Below are 22,932 nucleotides of genomic sequence, written 5' to 3' on the forward strand. Positions count from 1 at the left end.
AATGGGCTTGTTTGTTTAGTTGTTTGGTGTGGTTTTTTAGGAAACAGGATAGCACAAAACAAGACTGTTATTAAACCTACCGTGAACAGTATGTTTACAACATCACACAAAAAAGGATATTAAAGTTTTTCCCCTGAATCACAAAACAAACCAGCACTGGTCAATGCACTGAAAAGTTAAACTGGCACAGAATATTTCAGTCTCCAAATTAAGCTAAAATAAGCAGACAGATTGATTTCTCTAATTCAGCCTTTCCAGCCAGCAACACAGATGAGATGTGCTAGCGACACAGGTGAGAATATTTTTTGCGATAAGATTATCATCTTGATCACACCTGATGCAAATCCATTGTCCAAACTTGTTATCTCCACTGGCTGCGGGGGTCAGATTCATGGTGTCCTATTCAACAAAATACTAAACACTACTTGTTATTCTGGGCCAGAATAACAGCATAAGCTTTTTCACGCAGGCAGCCCAGGCTCCAGTTCCAGTCACTGATCTCTTGCTCTTAGCACTGGCCAGACCTAGGAGAGACAGAAGAGCTGCATCATGTGTCCCACAGGGGGAAAAAAATTGTGCACTGGGGAGGCAGAAGTGAGAAAAGGTCCGGGCTCCCTTATCGGTGGTCATTGTACGTCGCTAGGAAACACCAGGTCATAAATTTTAACCCAATTTTCCTAATCCATATGGCTATTTCCCAGATGAAGCGATATAATCAAACAGGGATGTTGATGATGCAGGGTTGCCCAAAAGAGGGAGGGTTCAGAGGGATGGTAAGACAGGCAGAGAACCAAAGCAAACACGGCATCTCCTTGGAATGCGGCATGGTCTTCAGTGTGTGTTTCAGAGAGAACAGTCTTCCCCTCGACTGCCATGGAGCTTGTCAAATTCCCTGGGAGGCTCAGAGGAAACAGTCATCTTTCACACAATTTTACAAGGCAAAAGAAATCTTCATTTTTTGAACCATATCCCCTAAGCTTCTAAAGGAATTAAATCTCTGATCCCGCCTATCAAACCCTGCGCAGAAGGGAGAGGAGAAGGAAGAGCACAAGGTCAAAGCCGACGTCTTGACTCCCCGACGAAGGCTCGAGAGCGTCCAAATAATGTGGCAGGAGCTGACGATAGCAAAAAGGGCATCTTCTTGTCCCTTTGCTTTCTTAACACATACTGAGCAAAAAAAAATTAAGTGCCCAAATCCTTCTTATTTGTGAAAGGCCAGATCGCCACTGGAGGTGGCTGGGTACAGCAAAACCTGCTTCAGCAGAAAAACAGAGACAAACAAAATGGTTCCTTGTCCCCTTAAAAAAAAAAAAAACAGAGCTGGTCACGGACTAATTAGTGAAGTGATTTTACTTCCCAAACTGCTGAAGAGTCAAAACGCAGCACTACCTTTGGAAAGGGGAGGCCTGACACCTCCCTGTGTGACACGCAGACCAGAAAGCTCTTCTGAATGCGGGTTGCTTGTAGCTGGTGTGAACTTTTAGGCCCCACCAAATCATCTACTCATACCCTGCACAATCCTTCACTGGTTTTCCGAAGAACTGCTTAAAGAGAGAGGCTACAACACGTTGAGACACACAGTAAAGGCCACTCCATATCCCAAGAGCATAAAAAGCAGAGCCAATACCTATTCCAGCCTCCCCCTAGCCCACTCTCATTTCTTTTGAAACCTTCTTTGCTCCCCATTTTTCAGACAGAAAACAGACACACTAGAAATTAGCATCAATGATAACAGACACAGTAACCAGTTCAGTCCATTGACTGTTCTGAGCAGCATTGGCAATGATTCATTGTAGCAGTAAAAAGAAGAAAGTCACTCACCCTCACGAAGCTGGCGGGAAACCATCCTTCTTCATCATCGATCTGACCCCACCACCAGTCCTTGTTGGAAGCATCCAGGACCTTGATAACGTCTCCTGCTTTAAACGCCAACTCCCGGTTGGCCATGGTGACGTGATCCCATACTGCCTCAGCACTTACAATAGAACCACCACTGATCAGCTTTGAAAACAGAAAACCAGCAGTCAATAAAAGCTCAGTTCCCCGATGCAAGCACATGCACAGCAGCAGCACAGAAAAAAGCGCTCAGCCAAAGTAAAACAATTTTCCTCCATTCCAATCCATAGCAATTTCACCCTCACGTGATGTAATCCAGTCTGCGACCATTTCTACAGACTGCCGTTCTGCTCCTAACCATGCCACGCAAGCGAGCACCACGTGCGGATGTTCAGCACCTCTCCGGTCCTGGCCCTACGCATGGGAAAAGCAACACCTCCCCTGCCAGTGCCACCGCCACGCTGTATTTATGAGCATGCACATCCATCAAGGTACATGGCTTTCAGGTACAATTCGGGTAGCATAATGTATAGCTGGGAGTTCCCAAAAATGGCAAAACCAAGCGATGGTGTCCTGCAAAGGAATTTTCGTTTCAGAGCAAGTTTGCTCCGTTAAAGGATCAGATCTCAGCTTGAGGCTCACAAGGCTTTCCATGCAAATGCAAGCAAAGTTTGCAAACATACTTAGAACACTTTTTTTTTAAAACTGAGCGTTCAGTATTTGTTTAGCACTGGTGATGTACTGGCATCCCTTGCTTTTGAAATCTTCAAGCTACACAGCAGATAAGAAGGGCACCGTGGCACCCTGCTGACCCGTTTCAGACCTGACCTGGAGCACATCCCAGCTCCACGGCACATTCAGACCTCACTCTGCCCACAAGGAACCTGCCGGCGCTGGCTGCTGTGACAGCCTTCAGGGCGCAGATACCTGCCCACTAGAAACTGGACTGAGGCCAGACTTGTGTCCGACAGGACCTACTCAACGTCTCTCACGTGGAGCACACGGTTGCCTTAGAGCTGGACCAGCACCATGGCAAGGACCTAACCGGTTCTCAGTTTCATTGCGAGCCACTTTAGTTTTATATATATAAAACTCCTGCTTAATGTTTGCGGGAAGGACTCATCCGAACGCTGATGCTTGTGCATTCACAAGACAAATCATCCATCCATGCCTGGGACACCCGCTGCTCCTCAGAATGATAGTCATGTATTCTTTAACAGAATAATAAATTGTCTTTATGTTTCGTCCACTGCAGGAATTCTACACTGAACAGTAAGGCTGCCCTAGCAAATACAGACTTCACCCATATGCTTATTAGCTTGTCAGAGCCATCCTGAACCTCGTTCATTAATTCTGCCGTCTGAGACACACTGAATATGCACTTGGGCTCGCCTCCAAATCAGAATTTAGCTCACAAAGAAAGAGCTCAGCACTGCAATCATTACAGACCTTCCACATGGCAAGACTTTAACAGCCACAGATATCCTTTCAATTTAGGCAAGCAATACAAAGCATAAAGACAATAACCCGTCGCAGTGGTTATGTAAGTGCAGAATCACTGGGAATGGTTAGAGTGCTCTTAATGGCTCTTTTATAAATTTGGCTTACCAAAATGCCTGCTAATAACTACCTGCACAGTAAGAACTTGCAGTAAACCTTCTAGCACTGCTGCAGGGTTCTCAGCATAAACATATAAGAGCATTCAAGTCCCTAACAGGCAACTCGGTCAACAGATTAAAGGACCTGATTTACCATTTTCCTTGAACTGACTTTCTTTTAAGAAATCAAGCTCCTTAGGTTTGTGACAATTACAGTTGCAGTTTCAGCTCTTCAATTATTAGAGTCAGTTGTACATAAAGCAGGAAGATCTAAGAGAGCCTAACTTGACACTTAGGACCTCTCATCCTCAAAGCCAAGATGTATCTAGTCAGCGGACCTCTTGTTCCTGCAGTAGGTAAAGTCAAACAATGTTCTTCCTACTTCCATTTTGACAAATCGTCCTTTCTAATTCAAAATCAGCTGTAAAAGAAACACGTCTTCTTCGTACATCATATAGGGGATTTCTACACAGGAGCCTCGCAAGATCACCTGACAGCAGACAGAAGACAAAGGCATGGGTTAATAACAAGCTCACACTGAAGAGTCAAGCAATGGACCTAATCGATGTGCTGAACTTATCGCAGAGGGCATCTACTGCACGAGTGTGCATTTATCTCACGTGTGGGCTTTTGATACAGAGCTGCATGGAGCTAGGCACCAGAGGATCCCATCCAAACTAGTGGCAGCTGAAGCCAGATGGTGTAGGACCCTCGGTTTACCCCAGCTCTGGGCCCTCACTTAGCAAAGTAGGGTAGCTACACCTGGAATAATAACAGTTATAAAGACTGATTTCTGTTTCCAGTGCAACAACTGAATGCTCAGCCCAGGTAGTGGTATGTTTCAATGCTTCCTCACAACACCTCGCATGGCTCTAAATCAAGGTTTCTAGATGCTTTCATAAATATGAATCAGTTTAAACCACAAAGAACCCCAAGACACATCTGGAAGGAATGCAGACTTCACAGCTGAAGAAAACCCCCTTAACATATTCAAGACCAGTTAACAGTCATCTGTTCTTCTGCCAGGACTGAGCTCTTCTCCTTCACTAGTGTTTCCCCTTTCCTGTATTTATGGACACTGTCCATCCTCGCCCAGCCTGTGGTTTCCCAGATTAAGCAAGCTCTGCTCTTTCAGCCTTGTCTTGGCAGATGGCTCTTCCTTCCCCTGAGCATTTCACCAGCCCTTTTAGGCATCTAGATATTTTGCCTGCATCTTTCTTGAACATAGATGACCAGAACTGTAATTACTATTTCCAAAGAGACCTTACCAGAGATTTGTGAAACAGCACAAAATATTTATTACAGTGTCACAGAAATCTTGCAGTAATACATAAGATCTTCCACTTTTTCCCATGGCTACCTCCCACCAGTGGCTCATTGTGATCTTACTCTACTCTTGAGGTAGCATACATTCTCTTGGTCTAGAAAATCAGTTTTCTTGTCACAAAATAAATCAGGTTGGCCTGACACTCATTCCTTTTGTTAATGCCGTTGGGTATTTTAGTCCATTTTTCACTGATGATGAACCAGGAATGGAGCTATTACGCAGAAGCCGTGTTTCTACTTTTTCTGCTTCAGCTGACATAGACTTTGCTGTCACTTCACACGCAGGCAGTTCTGGGCACAAACTGCCACAGAAATGTCACTGAAACCAAACTTCAGAGGGACTGTGTTTTAGAACCTCCTAGCCTACTTTGCAAAAGTGCATTTCCAAGCCTGAGGCATAAAATCCCAGCTCCAAGGAGCACGGCTCGGCCAGCGGCAAGGGCTGGAGGGACTTGCAGAGGGCCAGAAAAGCAGAGGGTGTGCTCGGCCTTTTTCTTCTGTTAACGCAGAGATCTGGAAGATGCTTTAAGTGGCTGTCAGGAGCTGAGGTGGCTTTGCAAGGTGTTTCTTGATACACAAGGAGAAAGGCTGTAAGTTCTTGGTCTTCACTGTCTAGTGCCAGCAGATAGAAGAAAGGCCCCTTTAGCTGGTCCTTTCCAGCTCCTGGTCCATACCGTTAGCCCAAGAAAGGGATCCACATGCCAGGAAGCCTGCAAGCAAGCCTTGGTCTTCTAAAATGCAAATACAGTTCAGCCTATGAAGAAAGGATGGCAGCGGGATGGTAGAATTCGAGTTCCAACCATCGCACATGCTGGGTCCATTGAGAGAATGTCAGAGCCTAAAATTAAAAGATCTGGTTTAATTTATTTTGCAAGGCATCTTGCTGCATCTGTGGAGCCGTCTGACTCTTTCAGGGCAGGGTTACAGAGACAGAACCTGACATCTGCAGCAGCAAGAGATTATGAACTAGAGAAAGGTCAGGATAAAATATTATTTTCTGAGAGAATTCAACATAGGAGCTCTTCACTCCAGAAAGTTCACATCTCTTGGTTTCAAATCTGGGTCTCAGCACTGTGGTCAGACATACTCAGCCAAAGACCTTGAAAGGCACTTATCTCCCGTAATTTTAGATGTCTACCATACAGCATCTGAGACAGTCACCTGGACTCCCTTATAACCAGTGAAGAGAAAGAGACACATCTGGAGTGTGATTCATCTCGGCTATTTCAGTTGCCTACCTCTGAGTGAGGTGAATCATGCCCTAGAAATTACTATTTCTCTATGTTTAATTGGGTGATGCAGAAGTTTACATTTCCAACATCTTACATTCACCCCATCTACAATTTGGCCATCACTAAAAAGGGGTAGCACAGAACTGGATTTAACAATAATAATCACAACAGGAATAGTCAAATATTAAATCACACTCTCCCAGGCACAACTGTTTCTCAGTATGCAAAGACTGTTGTAAATAAAATTATGTTCTCCGTGCCCACCAGAAGAATTCACAAAATCTCAGCCTTGTAAATTTACAATAATGAGGACTTAGATATTTGGGAAAAGTGTCCTACTCGTAAGAAGAGGGAGGCAGCTAGAAGAAATGCAATAGGTGATAATGTACATTTGGTTTTGGCATACCCTGAATACAGCTTGTCTTCCAAGTGGAAGTCCTGGTCCCCATTAAAATCAATTATTCTTGTCAGTTGGTTGTTCAAACTAAAAGGCCCAAAGAGAAAAGTTCCTCAACGCTTTCACCATGTGAAATCAGTGCAGGAGAAATGCCCAAGAGCATTGCTTAACAACAGACCTGAGAATAATTTTCACTGTTTTACGGGAGACTTCAGAGTACTGCCAAGCACTTGCTGTCTGTGGTGAAGAAAAAATTTTCTCAGTGGGCAGAAGACCAGATTAACTATTGGGATGTTGGGCATGGTCTAGGGACCAGAGTCACTATTCCTCATGGGTCCCTCTTCACCTCCTACCAAACACCTGGTCATGGCCAACGATAAGTACTAGGCTAGACAGATGAGGGGCCACTTCTATGTCCCAGCACCACAAATAAATTGACTTAATGAGGAAAAGAAAAAGGGAAAAAAGACAATGCTCTCTCTAATAACTGACACGTTTCTGGAACACACACTAAGAACAAGAACATGGGGTATTATCACTTTATCGCCAGGATTGCAAGCATCAGCCTTTCTAGGGATTTTCACTACACGTTTCCAAAGCCCTCTGTAAACCTCCAATAATTCAGCCACAAACCCTCACTCTAAACACGCTTATTTAAGACACTCCTAACACCCATGTACAACAGCTGAATGTTTTCACAATTGCAAGTAAAGACAGTGGAAAGGAATTAAATCATTCCTATTTAAGGTCCGTGTGGATTTTCCTTTCTCTTCTAGTCTGGTGTTATTTCCAGGATGGAACGTGGCCACTGGAAATACTGAATTACATTAGAGGTGCTGCCAAAATAAAATTACAACAACAACAAACAGTAAAAAAGGGTTTCAGAGGACTCTGCAAGTCACGACCTCCAGGATGCAGTGCCATCAGCGTGTGCCAGCTGAGAGCTCCTGACCCTGGCACACCATGGCATGCCATGGCAGGGATGCTGAAGGCCATACCGCAGCAAACGCGTCGCAGTGCATCATTGCAAAACCTCTGCTGAGCTCACCTAGCTGTGAGTGTCCTCAGTAGTGCTGGGAAAGCTCAGAAATGCCCATCTGGCGAATGATCCCGACTGTCTCCTTCTTCCCTTGCGCTTTCCAAACGCCTCAGCCAAAGGGGAGGGATTGTCATTAATGCCACGGGGGGAGCTTCCAAGGAAAATAAGAGAGGAGCTCAAAGGTGGTAGTTCGATTCTGGAATTTGCAAATTTTTTTTTATGGCCATGGCTTTATGGCCGTGGCACTGCTATCAAGATAAAATAACTCTCCTCACCAAAGTAAGCGGGAAAATAAAAATAGAAGGAATTAAAGGAACAACACCCTGTTACATGACAGGGTGGAATCACTCTGCCTAACCTCATTACTAGAGCAAGTCTGGAGCAAACCTGTATGACCCAAAGGAGAGGAGGGGAAGGGGGATGCCATGAAAGACCCTCCTGCAGCAGCAGGTCCCACACACCTTGTCACCCCCTATCTCACGATCTGTACCTGTAGCACATCCTGATCAAAAAAGCCCAGGATCACCACCTGGGATGTTTTTCTAAAGTAAAAGAAAGTGACCTTTAAACCAAGGTTTACAACTTCTTCCAGGCTACTGCAGGGTTTAAATCTACCAGCCACAAACCAGCTGTGTCACTGCAAAGGGACTTTGCTCCAGCTCTACAAGATGGGGCCGCATGGAAGAAGAGTCTGGGGAATGGGTGAGCCTCTGCCTCTGATCCATCTGGTGCATTTTCCCTGACTTTCCTCACTTCCAAAGCCACGATGCACAGTTGGAGGTTAACAGCTGCTCCTCAGCAACTGCCCGCAGTCAGGCAGCTGAGTATGAAACATGTTTTAGTGAAATCAGCCACTATTGCAAAATTTTGCTAAGTATTCCGAACTATTCAACACTTACTGGCTTCTTATGGGCCAACGTGAAAAAGAAATCAGGGACTTACTGGTCCCTGGAGACTGAAATGGGCACAAAATAGCAGAAATCTTTTCAGGGGGGTGATCTGGTTTGAGGCTAGGCCACACAAATCACTATTACCTATCCATACCTCTTCCAGGGATAATCATCGTTAGCGCATGAGATTCTGCATTGAGTTTTCAGCACAGAGTTTCTCACTAGTCCAAAATTCACTTAATGAAGAGCCACCTTCTCAATAAAAAAAACCCAAAGAAATCTACCACAGATCACCATCTCCTTAGAAAATTCTAAGTACCTACAAAAAGTTTCTAGGACCATGGCCTCTGGGTAATATGAATAATCTTAAGGCAGGCATATATTTCTCTATTAGATCTTTTATTAATGCATCAATCTAATAGTAAAAGAAAAAAAAAAAGCTCTGGGTAATTCCCTTTCAAATCAGCATTACATAAACTATGTACTCCTCCACAGGAGCGGGACGACAGGAATAGGGAGCAGGCTGTGAAGGGGAGATGGAGAAACGTTGGCGAGACTACGCCATTTGTTCAAATTGTTCTTGTACAGACATGCCCTTTATTCAGACAACATAAAAGCACTGTAAAATAACAATAGCATTTCTCATTGTATTCAACAGGCCCTTCCATAACGGCAGCAGCCAAAACATCTTCAAACAAGAATATACAGAGAGCTGGCATTCAGAGTACAGAAATCAATGCTCAAAGTAACCCCAGCAGAACAGGAGACACAAACCATCTGCAGTCCCCCAGCCAAACAAGAATACCACTTTGCTTCCCGTGTTCCCAGAGAAAAGGCACCTCGTGCTGCTTTACCCTCTTGTGTTTTAATTGCATTGGTCCTTCACGAGCAGTTAACGCTTATAGCACAGACTGACAGGGCTGTTAATCATGGGGCCATTTATTGCAACAGCAATGCTGTCATCTTAAAGATTTCCCAAGGAGGGCATTTACAGCTCTGCCGAGATCCACTCGTACGTGTCCCCCATGAAAACCACGTATAGGGTATGAGCACAGGAGCAGTTTGAGGGTGCTCACCTGAGCTGCACAGAGAACACAAGCTGCAGCCTGTGTTTCAGTCCAACGTTTCGCTGGTTTTCACAACTAGGGCAGGTTCACTCAGTTGACGGAGCAGACAAAAAGGAAGCATACAAGAAAATGTCACCCCACCCCATCATGTTGTACTTTTGCTCTTGTATCATCTCCCAATAGTCTCTTTGATTGTGTATTTATTTTTAAACCTCTCGTCAGAAATTATACAAACTGAATAATGCCAAATCATAGTGAATTCGCCGCACGGCTCATTTACAAAACAAATGGGAGGGCATTTCCACTTGATTTGCTTATTCTCTGAAGAGGTGCAATCACACAAAGGTTAAGCACGAGGCAAAGAATTTCCCTTTCTGCTTTCAAGCCCTTTGATGAATTTGACTAATGGCTGGATTTCAGCTGAAAGAGGCTGATTGGAGTGCGAGAGCCTCTGATATCCCCGTATTCTGGAAAGACTGTCACACTTGGTTGGAAGCTTTATATATATATATGTAAAGGTGGAGAATCAGTACGGACTTAAAGGCTCATTAGGACTGGGTTGTTATATTTTTCATTGATTTAAATTTTCTTGAAAAGATATCACCTGGCACACGTGGAATCACCTGGCCTCATACAGGGTACAGTAGTAGACTCCAGGGTATGGTATTAGTCTTATTCTCCACCTTATTATGGTTATTGTCCATGTCATTCCTATTAATAATAATAGCTGCAACAGAGCGCTGCGTACAGTAACTGGAGAGCTGAGACTGTCTGTAAAACCAAGGCAGCAATGAGGAAAAGGCCTAGTAACAAGACGGACTTACCCCAATAAAGCACTGCCCATGTGGTGTTTAATTGGCTCTGGAGCACCGGCGAGCCCTCCGCTTTCATGGTGCATATGTCACCGTAATTGCTTTCCAATCCCTTTTGCGTACTGGGCACATTAAGGCTCCCCTTGCCTGATGACATATCTTTCATGTAGAGTAATTACAAATAACCACTAACCGTAATCTTTTAACTCAGATAAATTATGAGATCGGTTCTGGGACTCAAGGTTTAAACTGCTCCGGGGAAAACAGCACCTTTCGTCAAACACAGCCGGAGCAGCTCACGGCGCCCTACTGACTCGGGGCCAACACAGGCTGTCAGCATGAATCCCTCATTATGGCACACGGAAAACAAACGTCTAAATACTCTTCAAGATCTAAAGCTAAAATACCCATGCAAATCCCAGTCTTCTGACCCCAGAAGGGACTCCCCACATTCCTAAGCAAAGACCGTAACTGCCTCAAAGACCTAGAGTTGCACTGGAAATCCTTCAGAGGGCCAAAGCTGTGCTTTGATTTATGCCCAGTTTAATCTTACTGGGCTGAACCTGCAATATGCTGTATGGGTGGGGGAAGCAGTCAGGATTACCAAGCAATGTTTCCAGTGTTAATAAAGCATCAGCCCAGCCCCGCTGCTCGCTGCGGGAGCAAACATTGTGCCAGATAACATCGAAGCATTGTGTACAGACCACTGCAGGACTCGGGAAAAGATTGATACAGTTATCTCTCAATTACCCAAGGTGCAGAATAATGCAGATAAGCAATACGGATATTACAAAATATATATAAATTAGGCTCTGGGAATGTACAGTGAGGGGCAAGAGGCTGCTGTGGAGCACTGGGCCCTGAGCTAAGGGACTCAGCGAGGAGGTACAGCACTCGGCTGCACGGAGATCATCCTGAGCATCCCTATGCCCATGGTGTAGCTAATCCGCAACGACGAAACCCATTCATGGATAACCAAGACTTGACTGGAAAGGTCAGGAATGCCAAATCTAGGCTCCTTTTACCCAAGAAGACTGTCCTTACTGAAACTGGAAAGCAGAAGACTACTCTCCCACGGAGCAGACTGGCTGACTGTAGGCAAACAGTTCATCTGAGCAACTCAATAGTTTTTGCAGGGAGGGAAGATAAAATTGTAAAAAGAGCACTCAATGGTTTAGAGATTATGTATTTTAAAACGTACATCACCTGTTACTCTGGGGCATGAGAGTTTCCAAAGCAAAAAGGAATTAAGGAGCAAATTACACAAATTACTCCCAGCGGATTGCATTATTCAACACAACACAGCTACTCACAAAGGCGACAGCACACAGATCTGCTCATCCCAGACGTGGGGTCTTTACCCCTGAAGCTGCAGGAGAACTGCCATCAGCCACCACAAACGTGGTAACGCACAGCTAAGCCATCCCAGTTCTACTTAGTAGGGGGCAACGGCACACAGACACGCAGCCGCACACGCACAGGCACACACACCAGGCCTACCGAGTGTAGCAACTTCACTTATCTAGAATCAGGCATTCGTAGTGAAATGAATAGTGACAGGACCAGAAGTAATGAAAGCGTAAGTAGCTACTTCGTCCTATAAAAGCTGACACAGTTGGCCAGGGTCTAAAAATCATGAAAGGAAATTAATTCAAATGTAGGGCTGTTAATACAAAACAGAAATATTATTCCTGGATGGCCAAGTACAAGGAACAAGCAAGCAAGAGCCCCTTCGTGATATCAATCACTGTGATGTGTTTTAAAATACCTTTTAAAAATGAAGCAGATGCCTGAATTATGTCATGTTAGACCACAACGCATTAAAACACATCTTCAGTAACAGACTTCATAATGCATAATTCCCATATATCGGTATTGTAGTATGATGCCAAAATGATAACATTAAAAAAAAGAGAGAGCTTTTTAGTAAGTGATGAGAACTTGGAACTTAAAAAGTAGTGGCTGTTATTAGTGCAAATCAGTGCCCAGGCTGGATTAAAGTCCAGATGAATGTATTACAGTGATTACACTCACTGCTCAGGCTCCTTATTTGCTGTTCTGATCGCTTGATTTCTTAGCGTAAGTCACTGCAGCTCACATCTAATACAGCCAAGGAGTGGCTTGTTGGCAGATGAGCACAAAGAGGGGAATGCCATCTACAAATTCTTTTGCAGACCTGAGCTTCCAGAAAAGTTTAATTAAATGCAAGCTCAAAGTGAGCAATGGCTGGAGAAACAACACGTGGCCCCCAGAAACCAGCCCTGGCTTCGGGTGGCTTTGCAGGGGCAGCAGCAGCCCCGGCTCAGCCGGATGACTGCCAGCCAAGCCAGTGGAAAGCGGAGCCTGTCCAGCTGCTCTTGTGCAAACCAAGAGCCATCCAGTGAAAATCCCATTGCTTCTGTCTCAAGAGGAAAAACCAGGATGAGCACCCAGAATAAGAAATGGCCAGACAAAGCCTCTGGCCCCTAAATTATGATCTTCAAGAGAATTATTAAAGCAAAATCCCAAGTCTTCCTCACGTCTTTCAGTATCACAGCACCTGGACCAAAAAGCAGCAAGAGGCGTCCTGAGCCCAAAGGAAACACCTGGACGACCAGCCTCTGCTAGCCACCACCCCACGTGTGCAATCAATAACACGACACAACACAACAAAAGCAGTAAGACAGAGCTCAAGTCGTTATAGCAACCACATCTTGCATTTACATCTCACCTTTCATCTGTGTCAACTCCCAAGAGGGCAAACAGGCAGGACAAAGGTAAGCGATGTAAAGCAGCTTCTCCCCTTGAGTCGCTTGTTGAGCCAAAACCCGTGGTGTCCTCTGGCTCTCCAAGCCCTGAGCTCGCAGCCCAGGGTCGGCACAGCGCCCTGGCTTGGCCTCGCCTCCGCAGACTGAGAATCTCTTGCTATATGCGCTGCATCACTCACAGATTTGGAAAGCATTTAACATGCTTAGTGCAAACCCTGCCATGATCAATGCTTTTGGGGAAGTAGCGCATGGGGCAATGGAAGGAACACGAGTGGCACAGCGGGGTGTAGATCACAGCACGTACCTTTGCTCCCTTGGTTTCAGCAGAGAGATACCAGGTATCTGGCATGATATTCTTATTCCCATCTAATTGACCTTGCATTACCATAGCTTTTTCCTACTAAAAGCTCAACGGACAATCCTGGATGTAAAAGGCTGCCTCGTCAGTAAGGTAATGAATTGATGATAGTTAAACGTGCATAACTCTCTTGCAGATTGTCATCAGACCCTGTAAGCCTATTACACAGATTGGCCAGATCAGTAAGGGGATATGCAGCCTTCCACCTCTAAGCTGCTTTTCTCAATTCAGGTTAGGAATGAATGAAAGTCACCGTCTGATGGCTTCTCAGATTTTATGGAAAATTGCCACAGCCAAAATGTCCTCTTTAATGGAGTAATTCAAAGCAGACACTTGCCACAACCCTCTCCCTCAACTGGACTGCAGCTTGGATCTACACTTTTCAGCCTCTAATTAAAAGAGGGTGGAAAGCCCCTAATATCAGGCCTTCTTTCAAGTCATCACCACCCCTTCTGAAACATGAGTTATCATCACAGCCTCCTGGGCTGCTCAGGGAGACAGCAGCTATCTCCATGGCACAGCGAGAGAGCAACGGCGAGCATCAGCATGCTCCTGTGCTCCCTCGCTGCCCAGCTCCCGTCCCCGTAGCTGCCTGCAGCCGCGCAAGCCCAAAGCGCCCCGCACTGCACCCAAACCCCTGTGCAGGTCAGAAGCTTTGCAAGAGCTGTGAAAGCCCCAGAGCAGGTAACACGGGCTTTGCCCATGTTAGGAGTGAGTCAAGCCATTGGCACGTTGTTTCTTCTTTTAGTTTGTGCAAAATGCTGCTGCCAAAGCACAGCAGAGAGCAAGGCATGATGTGCGGTTGGCTCTACCATGACAAACCGGTGTCACCTCTCCGTTGTTGTATAACCGGCCCCTTCCCCTCTCTCCTGGTCACGCTGTACAAGACACATGCAAGTCCCGTCCCTCTGTGTTCCACCTATCCTATTCATAAAAGGCCACATTTGCTGTCTAGTATAACAAAATTATCACCTGGATGGTGCTGAAGGAAACGGTTACATACCAAGATAATTCCGTTCAAAGTCTGGAGGGCAAAGTTGTCACAGATGAAATATCATTGTCTATTATCTGTTGGCAAACGCAGTACATAATGGCAGCCACTCAACTTAATGGCTTACGTTCCAGCTCCTTCAAATGAGCCCATCACTGCTGTATGTAATCACAGTATATATTTAAAAGTATAATTTCCATCCAAAAAGACCATAGCTGGAGCAATATGACTCATACAGTTCCCTGTGCATCAGAAAGCATGTCATGAAGACTGGGAATTTGTGAGCCAGTTGCCATCTGTGTACAAATTAGGCCGTGGACATGAATCTTCAAACCGGTCAACAGCAAACTCCCTCTGACATAAATGGCAATTTTGAGGCTGCTGAGACCCGAAAGCCAGGCCCTTTGCCTCTGCACCCAAGAGAACAGAAACATTCTCTGAAGCTGTATGTGAAGTAAAAGGATACAAATATTAAAGAGAAATGCAATGGAATTAAAAGGCATCTTTCCCCATATACCTATTCCAGCACTTCATAGCTGAATAGTTATAGCTGCAAACTCAGTTTCATTTCTGCCATAACAAAATGATCTCCACAGCATAATTAGTGTGTTCATGTTAAAATGGGTCCAAATGCATGGAAAGAGGCATCCAAATATGATTCGTTTTTCAAGACAACGTGATGTTTTCCCTGGCTAATAGATTCGATTCATTAAGGAACAACAAGAGCCAAGCAAACTATTTGCAGCAAACGTTTGCTGATTTTAGCAGCCTTTCCTTCTTGGTGAATTATCCATGAACAGACTGGTTTTCACATTATTATTTTTTACCTGCTATGATTTGACAACCTTTATTAGTTTAACTTGGTTATGCACTGCTTACAAACTATCTGTTCTGTAACTACTGCTTAAAATAGTGATTATTCCCAATTTCCTTAATGGATCAATTAAGTCACCCAGCACTATTCTGTTCCTGGACTGGATGACTATCACATTCACACACAATTTTCAGGATAGCTGAATTGAACATTCATGTGAGCAGATATTTGCACTAGGATTTGCAACACTATCTTAAGGCAAACATCTGAGTTGTCTGAAGGGGTTTTGAATGAATAATTTTCTGCATTATTCACCTACCTCTAGAAATAATGCTCCATCTGTTCATGGAACAGTTCCTTTTTCTTACTTAGGTAAGATGAAGGTCACGCAAGTGAAAGAAAAATTTGCACATCCCCAACACCCTACAACCATACACATCTACACAAATGCATGCATACCTGGTCAAGGTCATTAACCAGTCAAAGAAAGAAATACAGCTGTCAGGTTAAGGGGAGTGAGTAATAACCTAGTGCATCATTGCTGCGACAAGCACCCCAGGACACAGGCTGGAGTCAGAACATGTCCTTTGCAATTAATCATTAATCAGGACATGTTATGACAAAGAAGTCAGACAGCAACTCTAAAGGTGAACCAAAGCATTACTTTTAAAACACCTATGCTTAAAAAGAAAAAAAGTCAACGCTCAGATCAGAGGGGAAAGGCAAATGGAGTGCATATAAAATCCATACCAGCCTCTGGGTGGAAAACATCCAACTCATACTGGGACGTGATTCACCCCAGAAGAACTGGCAGCAGTACAGCTCATGTGAAGCTAATCCCTGGCTGTGTGGGCTTTGCTGGTATGGAAAATCTTTCCTTCCCCTGGCCTGTCCCATTTCATTGACTTACAGAGGACCGGAGCGAGCCCTGGCTGCTTTGTAGGAAAATAACAGGGCACTGCTTGTGCCGGTCCTCCCTGGCTCCTCTCAGGGAGCTCCTGCTTTGGCGTGACTCCCTGTCCGCTGCGAGCTTGGGATAACCGTTAGAAATACAGTCATTTATAGTAGTCAGATAACCCTTAACCCACGTTGCTGAGCACTTTCGTTAGTACTTGAAGGAGCATATTAAATCCAAGTCCTGCTCTGGCTTCAGAGTTCAGAAATGGTATTCAAGAGCACGGGAGGATCATGGACACCTAGGCGCATACTCTGAAGAAAAGCAAACACCTTCTCAGTGCAGATCTTCAGAGAATCTAAACTTTTCTTATTTCCTCGTAACACTGTTCTGCCTAATTCTGCGTTGAGCACAGCCAGCCTCATTTGTACTGTAAGGTTCTGTCCTTACTCAAGTGAATAGTGACACCAAAGTCAATGGGGAACATGTGCAAGCCTCCGTTCATCAAATACATTGGGTTCTTGCTTCAAGGAATATATAACCCTAGTGTCTGATGTCTCAGCCAATTTCAATGCTGCTTTCAATTCTTAGAGGAAAATTTTTAGAGCAAAACTAGTGTAAAATATGACAGTCTAGGGAGGTTGCTACACCCAGGTACAGACAGATTTGAGGGTGCACGATGACTGCCCAACTTGGATTTGGATTGAAACTTGCCCAGATGCAGCTGTTGTGGTTGGGCTTGTTAAGGTCCGCTAGCCCAGATGAATTCTCATCCAAGGATCTGCTCAGGCTCAGCTTCAGCTATACTATATATTATTTGCCTGGTAAGCAATCTACACTCAATTATATCCAGTATATAATTATTATTCATTTCAGAAATAGGTTTTCCTGACTCAGAACACTTAAAGGATGCCTTAAAGGATTGTTACTTCTAGAATAGAAATTTTCAGAAAAGAGACCAAATAATGAAGGTGGGAGATTCTGACCTAATGGAAAATCTCCAACCCTTCTCACAATGATTTTTTTTCAGCTAAAGAAACAGAAGTCAAGTGTGTGGACTTCCCCCAGATACACTGCGTGCAGGGCAGCTCATGTCAATTCCATCATGGATCAGGCAAGCCTGGCAAAGTGATAACAGTGATGGGGAACGATAGGAAAGATGTCTAAACCTATGCCAGCTGTGATGACACTGCTCCTACAAAGGTGGTGAGCAAACAGAGGCAAAATGTAAATGCCCAGGCGTTGGCTACAAGGGCTCCGGGATCCACCCGGGGAATTCACAGGGTATTTGCAATGAACAGTGCCACATGAGAGAACATTAATTGATAGGGCAACATGCTCAAATCTCTGAAATAAAAAACTTCAGCTAAAGCTATTTTGACTAATTGCTGAAAACAAGAGCAGGTACCCCTCACTGCTCTGCAGCCTGTTTAACTTCTCCTTCCGTCACTGGAGCAACTTCCAAGTATTCCCAAGGCTTTAAAAAAATGCTATGGCAAGCCCTGTCCGCATGATCTAATCTAGCATCATTAAAAATTGATATCGTTTGTTGAAAGCATCCAAGATGTTCTCTTTGGGAAAGTACTTGGTGAGTACCCTCTTGAAGGCATCTGGTAAGGAATTTTTACTACTGGCCTAGATACATACTCCACCTAGAATAATTAAGTGGCTCTAAGGAGCTTTTAGTCTAAAAAAATCCTCATTTAAACAAGCCCTATGAAAATCGATAGGAGCTCTGATTGCCTGATTTGGTTTTGTTTTATGGTCCACTCAGAGAAAAAGAAACAGGAAAGATGTAATGTGATCTGTCTCTCACAGGTTTCCATTGCTACTGCATATCTCACATGTCACTGCTTTTCCCTCCTATAGCACTGGCACGGAAATAATAAATTTTCCTACTCTCACAAATTTTCACCTTATTTTTTATGGCCAGTGTTGCTCAAGATGGCAGCTGCCTTCATTCAAAACTGCACAGCTGGAACAGCCAGGAAGTGTATCCAAAGGGAAGAAGTATGGAGAAGAGCTGACGCAGCGGAGAAATTTGATCATGGTGGCAATACACGTGGCCAAAGGGTGCAATGGGCAACGGTGCAAGTGGCACAGTGGTCAAGTATGACGGGGAAAAAAAACCCTGTTCTCCTTGCCATTTCCTCCATAATAGATGGAATCAGGGAGAACCCGGACATCTCAAAACCACGGAGAGATTTTTCCTTGGGTTTATGTTTGGACAAGGAGAGACTCTGAGACAAAGTTCAGCTCCAGCTCAGAGGACTTTGGCTTTGAGGTTGTGGTTCAGCTGAACACAGAGACAGAGGGCCTCTCTCATCACTCCCCAGTCAAGGGACTTTGCCGTTTCCTTGCCTGTGAAGCACCTCGGCTGGTGGGATCCCAAACAGTAACAGTACCAATGCGGAACGATGAATTCAGGTTGAGAGACTTACAAATGGGCAGGGGGTGGCTGGTTCAAACCCGACTCTAGAGAAGGTCAGAAATCTCAAAGGTGTGCTGGATGATTTCACAGCTCAAGTCCCGTTTTTTTCAGACCTAATACATAACACAAGAGGCTGTCCAAAGCCTGCTACTGCCTCATAGGACAGTGTGTCATTTCTATAGTGCCATGATGGAAAAAAAGATAATTTCCCCTCCAGTTCAGTCGCAGCCTTTGATAACCTGGAACACAGATTGAGTTTGCTGTCGCAGAGGCTTAGGGATCCTGCAATGTAGCGCAAAGCAAGAGAAAACAAGTGCAAGAAACTAGAAATGGGACCCAACATTTGCTGCAGTCTTTGATACCTTTACATCTTCATTGCAATGTGGAAGAGGTGATATTATTCACTAATATTCCCTGATGATATCAGACAGGAAAACCTTGCAAATATACCTGATAACCAAGAAATAAAGCTAATAAACAGGAGGCAAACTCATTCCAAACCCATATTCAATGGGAGAGATGCTCACAGGGCAAGGAAGCATGGGAGCAACAGTCGCAGGAAATCAGAGACGAGTTTGAAATGCACTGAAATGAGTGCAAGATCTGTAAGAAGCTGTAACAGTCCCTCCTCCCATGGCTTGTTCTGCACGAAGCAACTCATTTCAGACAGATATTGACAGCGTGGGAGGGATTCAGAGCAAAGCAACAAATTTTATCAGAGGTTCTGGAAGGATTAATACCCAGAAAGAGATTAAACCTGTTAAAAGCTCAGCTAAACTACCATTTCAGAGACTGTGCTAACAGTTTAAATAGTTCCAGGAGAGGTATTATTTATGTATAATGGGGAAAGCTAGGAGTCTGAAATGGAGAAAGCCTCCGTTTGAACTGTCTGAAATCAAAACACCAACAAAGGATTGAAAACACAGGATCTGTAAGGTGAAGAAGCCTTTGAACAAAAAATAAATTCAACAACTTTACCCAGAAGGAGGAAGCAGCATAAGAGCTGTAGCAAGCACAGCAGTGCAAGTGTGCAGCTGTAGCCCAAGAGCCTGGTAGGATGGAAGAAAGCCCCTCTCTTTAAAGAGTGTTGCCCCTACAGCAGGTAGGAGACCTGAACCTCTCCAAACAACGCAGAGCTTTGGGTGTGGATGTCTAACTATCTAGGAGAAGTTTCTCAAATGCATGATTTCCAGAAGGAGACTGTGGATGTAGCCCGACAAGTGCCAGCAGCTATGCACAGGTGAGAGCTGTTGTGCGATGGGCTGAGCAGGTTAACTTTAACATAAAAGAGCGGGCTCTTTTATGATTTTGCAGTCCAAGGATAGACCACTGAAAGTCTCCTTGGTGATGTAAGGCAAGGACCAAAACCATCCCTGATGTTTACGGGGGATCCCATGATGGCCTAAATGACACACTGATATACTTGATACTGTCTCTATTGCACAGGCGCTGTCATTAACGGGGCTGTGACAGTAAGAGGATAGTGTTACTACAGCACAACAGCAGCGCTGTCAGAGCAGTAATATTTGTTCACATATTTCAAATAACAAAACACTCTCAGAGTACCTAGTTCTCCAGATCTGCTCTCAAATACGTCTGATTTTGGAGAACCCAAATGTTCTTCCCTTCTAAACTGCAGCACACAGAGCAGGCAGGGGGTCTCACTCCTCTCATCCCAGCACGTGCCACTGACTCCCCAAGGCAAGGTCTGCCTCGCTGCAGTGGCAATGGAGATGTCACCATCCCGGAGACCCGCACGGCTCCCACAGCAGCCCCAGCCTCCCTGCTGGAAGTAACACGGTGCTGCTGAAAGCTCGAGGCAATTTGCCACAGTAACTCCCTTGAATTCTTCCACCTTGCTGCGCTGAAGGGCCTGTGGCTTTTTGGGTGTGCAGCCTCACTTTTTCCACCCTTCTGAGAACTTACCTGTCCTAAAAGGTATGTAAGTACTCAGACACAGTCTCTTTCTCTCCTTAAGAAGGCAAAAATAATCCCATCTCCAGTATCTATATTCCTTGGAAATGCAGCTCCTCAAGCAACTTTGAACAACTCAAGTCAGCAGCCAATTAAGTCTAGAGGAGGTTTCTGAAGGTTTCAAAGCAGGTCATTTCAGTGCCCAAAACAGCCTTAATTAAATAAGAAAATATAGAAATACTACAGAATATCTCAATAAAGGTGCCTGCACTATCATTAGTGGCAACTTACAGCGTTGTTTACACTGTATAAAGTCCTCGCAAGCCCTTCCTCCTTGGGTCACTCGGTGTTAGAGGGGGAACTGTGAATATTTTTTGCACTTAAATTGAGCTGGGAGAATTAAAAAACAGATCGTGTGCTGGTATCAGGTTTTGGCGTGTTTGTTTTCAGATAGCAGTAGCTATCCAGGGGGAAAGGAAGGTGTTCCTTGATGCAACATGCCTGCTTCACAGGGGCAATCATGTAAAGAGAAAACAAATCCGCTCACTTTTCTGCGAGCTTTGGACGCTGGGAACACGTTTTCAAGAAGCTCACACGTCCATGCAAAGCCGTTAGCACAGCTGTGCGTGGGCTTGGGGGACCCGTGGGTACCAAACATAGACCTGTGCACGTTGTCATCTGTGCAAATGTGTGTAATGACAGTTCTCCCAGGGAAGCACAGATATGCCACCAAGAAAGGTACAACCCTGTAGTGCCCAGGCACTGCCAGAGATCAGGAGAGGCCGAAATCTCATGACAGAATCTCTTCCAATCTTTCATCCTGCAATCTTTCACCCTTCTGCAAAATGAGGAGAAAGGCAAATGCCTCGGGGCTGCTTGGGATGGAAGGATCCCACGGCATCCTGGCTGCTGTCCCTGCTCAGGCCCCTGCTCTCCAGCCGGGGGTATGCACCACAGCACCCAAAGACGCAATTACCCCCAAAACTGCACCCATCAATAACCCCAGCAGCTGAGCGACACTCCAAGTGCTCCTGCCGATAGCTCCGTCTGTGCTGGCTCCAGCGAGACAACTGCTTTGTCCTGAAGCCGTGAGCTCCATGCAACCCTGGCTGCTGCCGGCCACGGGGAAAAAAGCCCTCGTTCCCCAGCTGTAAATGGTTTAAAATTCCCAAGTGGCAGCAGTTGGAGACCCCAGGACCTCCCGGTGATGAAGGCAGCAGAGTGTTTGGAAGGGGCTGGGCAGAGGACAAGCTCAGCAGTACCACACAGCAGACAAATCCTCTGGGCCTCGCACCCACCTCCGTCCCAGGGCTGCTCCCCAGCAGCCACAGAAAGCAAGAGCAGCCAGCCTGCGCAACCTTCCACCTCTCTACTCCCTTCTCCACCAACACAGAGCCGCTACGGCGGCTTTTAACCACTCCTCCAGCCCTGCAGGACCCTGGGAGGTGCGATCCAGCAAACTCAAGACCCTGCCAGTTTGCAGGCTCTGGCCAGGGGTACAGTGGATTCACAGGGCGCTTGCTGGCAGTTTTGCAAAGAGCCGGTTAGCAGCATGGTGCCCTCACTTCTGAAAGTGAAATCTCACTGAACGGCAGCTAAAATACACTCATTATTTCCCTTACACTACTTTTCCATGTAAGTAATTGCTACAGTCACAACAGGATGGGAGGTAGTTGCAAGATCGCTAGTAGGATGACAAGCCTCTACCAAACTCCCTATTAGGTTGTGATCAGCGCAACGCAGAAGTTCGTGAGCCACAGCTCTATCTAATTAAAACTGCAGGAGGGAAGGATTCAGGAAGGCTGAGTACAATTATCCAAGTAAGGATTTGGCCAGGACACCATGACTTAACCCATTGCCTTGCGCACAAAGTGCTAACGCAGTTTAATTGCTGCCACTGACGGGAATCTACATTCATGACTCATCTCCAACACACATCAGAAAGTTGCTGGTTTTCTCACTCCTGATTTACTTTTGCTAATGCGCTTCCAAGGCCACCGCTTCGGTGGTCAGGACCACGCTGTGAAGTTGCATTTAGTTCTCTTTCGAATTTCAAAACAACAGCCTCAATCTACGGTTTCATTTCGGCCAGTCTCTTAACAGCTACTGCCGACTTCCCACGTGCGCTGCTGGGGGAATTAGAGCAAGAAAGAGCAGAGTGGGTTGAAATCTGGGAGGAGTCATGAGGAATTGCGTTTTTTTCTGACATAAAATAATGTAGTTCTTAAATGTGAATTTTCTGATTCTTTCATGCATTTAACTTCTTAAATTCACTTAGCTTTTATTTAATCTGTTAAACACCAAAAAATGAGTTAAAATGTCTTACAAAAAAAAAAAAAGGAACAAAAAAGCATAACCATTTGAATTATGCTCTTAGACATTTTCCAGGATACTTTTTTTCCTTCTAAAATGCAAACCCTTTCCAAATTGTGAGAAAGATTTCAGTTTGAATGCTGCAAGGTCAGAATAACATAGACATTTTTCCCAGTTATTCTCCTTATAAGCAACAAGCGTGCTCACATCCCCGCTATACACCTTCGGAGTGTCTATTCAGAACTCTTCTTACCATAACAATCTTGTCAAAT

The 22,932-nt window shown here is 45.0% G+C and overlaps 1 protein-coding gene across 2 annotated transcripts in view; it reads right to left on the reverse strand.

Moving 5' to 3' along the window:
- Positions 1 to 22,932, reverse strand: part of ARHGEF9 (Cdc42 guanine nucleotide exchange factor 9) — a 191,809-nt gene that overhangs the window by 63,521 nt on the left and 105,356 nt on the right. For both annotated transcript variants that reach the window (XM_075513089.1, XM_075513088.1), the window contains exon 4: positions 1,822 to 2,001. In XM_075513089.1, the coding sequence (XP_075369204.1) occupies positions 1,822 to 2,001 (180 nt within the window). The remainder of the gene's footprint in view (positions 1 to 1,821; positions 2,002 to 22,932) is intronic.

Source organism: Mycteria americana, chromosome 10 (genome assembly GCF_035582795.1).
Source record: "Mycteria americana isolate JAX WOST 10 ecotype Jacksonville Zoo and Gardens chromosome 10, USCA_MyAme_1.0, whole genome shotgun sequence".
Classification (NCBI taxonomy): domain Eukaryota; kingdom Metazoa; phylum Chordata; class Aves; order Ciconiiformes; family Ciconiidae; genus Mycteria; species Mycteria americana.